Source organism: Megascapheus bottae, chromosome 21 (genome assembly GCF_031878675.1).
Source record: "Megascapheus bottae isolate mThoBot1 chromosome 21, mThoBot2.hap1, whole genome shotgun sequence".
Taxonomy (NCBI): domain Eukaryota; kingdom Metazoa; phylum Chordata; class Mammalia; order Rodentia; family Geomyidae; genus Megascapheus; species Megascapheus bottae.
Window position 1 is genome coordinate 10,910,059 of NC_143529.1, and position 6,000 is coordinate 10,916,058.

At 38.6% G+C, this 6,000-nt stretch overlaps 1 protein-coding gene across 1 annotated transcript in view; it reads right to left on the bottom strand.

The window, feature by feature from the left end:
- Positions 1-5,721, bottom strand: part of Orc2 (origin recognition complex subunit 2) — a 35,767-nt gene extending 30,046 nt beyond the window's left edge. Inside the window, exons 1-4 of the mRNA XM_090354588.1 lie at positions 5,649-5,721; positions 4,195-4,298; positions 3,235-3,378; positions 1,784-1,873 (exon numbers count right to left, since the gene is read on the bottom strand). Coding sequence (XP_090210714.1) covers positions 1,784-1,873; positions 3,235-3,378; positions 4,195-4,291 — 331 coding nt within the window. The 5' untranslated portion in view covers positions 4,292-4,298; positions 5,649-5,721. The remainder of the gene's footprint in view (positions 1-1,783; positions 1,874-3,234; positions 3,379-4,194; positions 4,299-5,648) is intronic.
- Positions 5,722-6,000: the final 279 nt, after the last annotated feature.

A 6,000-nucleotide genomic window follows, 5' to 3' on the forward strand; every position in this document is an offset into this window, starting at 1 on the left:
GCAAGAAAGTCCATGAGATTTTTTTTTTTTTTTTTTTTTTTTTGCCAGTCCTGGGCTTGAGCTCAGGGCCTAAACACTGTCCTTGGACTTTCTCAAGGCTAGAACTCTACCACTTGAGCCTCAGCACCACATTTGGCTTTTTTCTATGTATGTGGTACTGAGGAATTGAACCCCAGTCTTTGTGCATGCTAGGCAAGCACTCTGCCACTAGGCCAAACTCCCAGTCCGAGATTTTTTTTTTTTAATCTTCAATTAACTACCAAAAAAGGCCAGAGGAGCTATGACTTAAAGTGGTAGCCAGCTAGCCTTGAGCACAAAAGTTCAGAGACAGTGTCCAGGCCAAGTTCAAGCCCAGGACTGGCACAAAAACAAAGCAAAATAAAAAGTAGAAACTATATAATTAAATACACTTTACTTGGAAGGAGCTGGTAAGGAATATGGCTCAAGGCCAGCCCAGGCAAATTGCTGATGAGACTGTCAGCCGATAGCTGGGCATAGCAGTGCACACTGTTATCCCAGCTACATAGAAATTGTAAACAGGATCATGGTGCGTGGCCTGGGCAAAAACTCAAGACTAACCCCAAAACAACTAAAGCAGAAAATGCTGGGTATAGCTCAAGTGGTAGTGCCTAAGTAGGCCCCAAACCTGTATTTCCCATAAAGTGTAGTCTTATTTGGGGCTAAAATTCTTCAATACAAGTTAGTAATGAATACAACATAATATGGTGTGTTAAACAGATGGCAATTCTCTTGTTTAAACATCAGAAAAAATAGGTGATTTCTGTTTAAGGAAACTTTCAAATAAAAACAAAAACAAAAAAAAAACAAAAAACACCTAATTATTAAAGCTGGATGTAGAGCTATGGTTCAAGTGGTAGAGTGCTAGCCTAGAGCAAAAAAGCTCAGGGAGAGGGCCCAGACCCTAAGTTCAAGCCCCAGGACTGGCAGGAAAAAAAAGAAAAGAAAGAGATATAGAAAAGATAATAGTTCCATTTGGGTAAGTTAAAGTCATTTTATTGGCCCCCAAACCCTTCTCAACCCTGCTACAATACAAGCTCTGTGTGTGTGTGTGTGTGTGTGTGTGTGTGTGTGTGTGTGTGTGTGTATTTTTTTTTTTTGTTGGTCATGGGACTTGAACTCTGGGGTGGGCAGTGTCCCTGAGCTCTTCAGCTCAAGGCTACTGCCCTACCCTTTGACCCGTAATGCCACTTCTGTTTTCCTGGTGATTAATTGGAGGTAAGAGTCTCTCGGGCTTTGTAGTGCCCAAGCTGGCTTTGAACGGGATCCTCAGATCTCAGCTTCCTGAGTAGCTAGGATTACAGGCGTGACCCACCGGGCTTGGTTTCAAACAGTATATATTTATACAGTGTATAAAACTTTAAAAAAAAAACTCTGTCACTCATTACTTCATAAAACTTAAGAACTTAAGCTTATATACTGTCAATAAAAAAAGAAAAACAAAGAGCCCAGAGACAGTATCCAGTCCCAGAGTTCAAGTCCCACGATCAACAACAACAACAAAAAAAGAACAACAAAGGATGGATTCCTGTAATGAGAGGCTCACACTCCAGCTCAGAATAGAAGGCATCCTAGCACAAAATAAAATATAATAAACTTAAGTGTGTTTAATATATTTTATATGGTATCTTTTCTTTGTTAAGCAAATATCTCCCTAAATCTTAGGGAATATTTATCTCTTTTAGAGAATACAATGACATGATAATTGTGAGGAATGTTGTTCCTGTTAGTCCATATTCACTCCAGATACTAAAAAGCAACATACCTAATTTAGCCATCTTTTCAGGAGGTTTTCTACTCTGAAAAGAGTAAACTTTATTTCCACCATCTGCAGTAGAACCATTTTTCCAGGATCCTGAAAAAGAAAATGGAAGATGTGCTTAGGGAAAGAGGCAAAGTAAACTGATATAAATAAATAGATTTTTTAATTAAACTAAAATTTATACCCCCATTACATTGCCCAAAGGTTTGAAAGCACATAGTTATGTACAAACTACTTAAAAATACAAAATAGAAAATAGAACAATCCTGTTTATACAAATCTTTTTTTTCCCCCAGTTGTGGGGCTTGAACTTAATTAAGGCCTGAGCACTGTCCTTGGACTTTTTCCTCAAGGCTAGAGTTCTACCCTTGAGCCACAGCACCACTTCTGGCTTTTTTCTATGTATGTGGTGCCAAGGAATCGAACCTGGGTCTTTGTGCATGCTAGGCAGGCAATCTACCACTAGGACAAACTCCCAGCCCCCCTGTTTATACAACTCTTAACACAAAAAAAACTTATTATTCAGACACAATGACTTTTTTCCTTCAGATCAGATGGATTAATAAATTATGAAAATTAAGCTAAGTCAAGGTAAGTAGGACACATAGGTTACACTTCAACACAAAGCAAAAGGATGAATAATGGAAAGATGTTCCTAATATGTTTCCTGTTGCTATAAAATACAAATAAAAGGATTATTTAGCTGCCAGCAGTTCATGCCTGTAATTCTAGCTACTCAGGAGGCTGAGATCTAAGGATCATTGTTCAAAGCCACCAGAAAACAGGAAGTGGCACTGTGGCTCAAAGTGGTAGAGTGTCAGGGTCTTTCGTCCCCGGTCCCTTTGGACCAGCAGGAGGGATAGGGAAAACACACCCTGACCAGGATGAGCCTATAGACCGCCCACACCCAGCCTTCCTTCTCTGGAGCACAAACAGAAGCATCAGGCAGGTTCCTCAAGGCAGGACTCCCTCTTTATTCGGGAAGTCCCCCTCCTAATATCGGGATCAGCACAAAGGTGGGCAGGACAGGGAGGTCCATGTGTTTGCTCCCACTACAGGTCTCAGCAGAGAGTGATAAAATAACACATTTGTAACCAATGGTAATCAAGTCTTGCGCCTCTCCCTCCTGCGCCTCGCCCTCCTGCGCCGTGCCTTGTTGCCCCTCGCCACAAAGCAGTAACACTTGCATGTTGCCTTGCCTCTTAGCAGAAAGTAATTACCGACAACATAGCTTAAAGTTAGACACGACGTTACTCGGCCCCCAGCCGTAGAGTACTAGCCTTGAGCTGAAGAGCGCAGGGACAGTGCCCAAATATTCTAGAAGCTAAAGTAGAAAAATTTTTTAAAAAAAGAATTACTTGTCTAAAAATAAAACAAAGATAACATATATGATGGAAAAAAATTGAAGGAAATATTTGGCTTGTGTGTCTCCAACTACCAATGCCATCAAATACCTTGAACATTTCTTCCCAAAACTTCCACGTAGTTCTGATCCTTTAAGACTTCCTGGTCACCTTCTTCCAGTTCACATTCTGGCTTCTTTATTATTTTCTTGGGATTAACCAAAAGCTGGGTTTTCTCCTTTTTTACTTTAGTTCCTATAAGAACATTCAAAGAATTAAAACATGACAGATATAAATTCTTTATAAAGAACTAATTTGTTGTTCATGGGGCTTAGATTCAGGACCTGGACATTGCCCTGAGAGCTTTTTCTCTCAAAGCTAGTGCTCTATCACTTTGAACCACAGCACCACTTCTCATTTTCTGGTGGTTAACTGACTGGAGATAAAGTCTCATGGACTTTCCTGCCAAGGGTTGGCTTCAAACCCTGATACTCAGATCTCAGCCTCCTAGATTACAGGCAAGAGCCACCAGTGCCCAAGTCTGTGTTTTCTCCTTGACTAAAAGTACTGATCGCTCTACTCCCCTACAATGCACATATATTTAAAAAGCATTTATCTTGAAAGTATGAGTGGTTCGAAATTATATGAATTGAAATCACAAAGTAGTTTTTTTTTTTTTTTACTATTATTGAGCATTTTTTGGTGGATCATGGGGCTTGAACTCAGCCTGGGTGCTGTCCCTACCTTTGAGCCAAGCCCCACTTTCTGTTTTCTAGAGGTTAATTAGAGATAAAAGAGTTTCAGGTCTTTTTATGTCCATGTTGGCTCTGAACCTTGATCCTCAGATCTCAAGCTTCTGAGTAGTGAGGATTACAGGCGTGAGCCACCGCGTCTGGCTAAGTATTTCATTTTTAAGGGTTTACTTTATATTTCAACTAAAATTTGAAAGAAGCAAACTAAAAATCAGTCTTTATTTAGCCTTGCTGTATTACTTTGTGCTATATTTTCAAAATTACAATATTTTCTAAAAGGAAATAGAATCCATAAGCATCTCAACTGTACAATCAGTACCTCCTTCTCTGTCAAGAATATGATTGAGAACATCATCGTCTCCCACAAACTGAACCTCCAGTATCTTATCTTCTTTTAACTCCATTTTACTCATCATGGACAACCTAAAAAGAAATAATAAATGTGATGAAGAATCCATACCAATCACTACATAAATTGAACAGTCATTAAATGAACACATATATTCATTTAACTTTTTTTATGTGTTTATGTGCTAGTATCGGGGCTTGATCTCAAAGCCTGGGTGTGGTCCCTCAGCTGAATTTTTTACTCAAGGCTGGTGTTCTACCCTTTGAGTCACATCGTCATTTGGTGATTATTTGAAGATAATAGTCTCATGAATTTTCCTAACTAGGGCTGCCTTTGAACTGTGATCCTCAGATCTCAGCCTCCTGAGATCTAGATTATGGGTATGAATTATCCACAACTGGTGTACATAACATTTTAAAGTATAAAATGTACTGTTTTATTATGTTTTTTTTTTACTGTAGGCAACTCAATTCTTTCTCTGAAAATAGGGTACAGGGAAAGAGAGGTGTGCAATTTGAGAGTCGACTTCAAATAAGTAACTAATATACTATCTCAGGAAAACATTCTGCTTTTAAAGTAAGTTCATATCTAACAATCACACTAGCAGAATGGAGTGATGAATGTGAAAGTTTAGATGGATATACTTTATTATCTCAGACCTCAAGCACCTTCCTTTACTTTTTTTTTTTTTTGCCAGTTCTGGGGCTTGAACTCAGGGCCTGAGCACTGTCCTTGGGAACTTTCTCAAGGTTAGTACTCTACTACTTAAGCCACAGCACCACTTCCAGCTTTTTCTGTGTATGTGGTACCAAGGAATCGAACCCAGGGCTTCGTGCATGCTACACCACACTTCTGGCCCTCCCTTTACTTATACTGCATGCTTGCCAAATATTTTACAATCACAATTATGGCTTTCTAGGCATCATGATAACTCAATAGTAAATGAGTAAATGTGCATCTCAAAAGCACTATAGTCAGTTCCTAGCTAATTAAACTTCAGATAGACAAGCAAAAGCTTGATCGGTTCTATTCTAACAACATATTTTTATATTAAATATATTTTTAAATAGTTGCACAATGAGGCTGCAATTCAAAATATGAATTCTGAGTATAATACATCTTGATCAACGTCACTCCTTCCATCAGTCTTGCCCCTTATACTGACAAAATCTGCTTTCAAAACTTACGTTAATGGACTAAAACTAACAATTCCAACTACAGCTACTTAATCAGTTTAGCCTGAGAAATGTAAACTATACTTGTTTTTCTGAAATTTTTGTCTCATTCTCTCTCATAAATCCTGAGTTTGCCTTTTCTTATTACAAAACTACTGAGCATCTCCTAAGCTACTTGCACTCAGATAAATTGTCAATTTTTTTTTTTTACAACTGTTACACTTAAATGACTTCTTTCTGTTTCATTACCTTTTAAGGAGCTATACATTCTGTAGCTGAATAATTCAGACCGAGTTGCCTGTAACTGGAAAAAGAACTGTCAGGGTCAATAAATACAAAAAATAAAACAACAGAGTAAAATCCCGAAGTTCATGAATTCTAATAAACATGATGAACAAACATGCTTACAAAGCTAAAGCTTTTATAAAGGCATAGTGAAGGACAAAATGACCATTATCATTTTGGCCAGAAAGTCCTGAAACTGAAAAGATCCAGAGTGAGCAAGGGGACACTGAAAGGAGAAAACTTAGTTTGTTGTTGTTTTTGTTGCTGTTTTGGTTTTGTCAGTCCTGAGGCCTGAATTCGGGGCCTGGGCACTGTC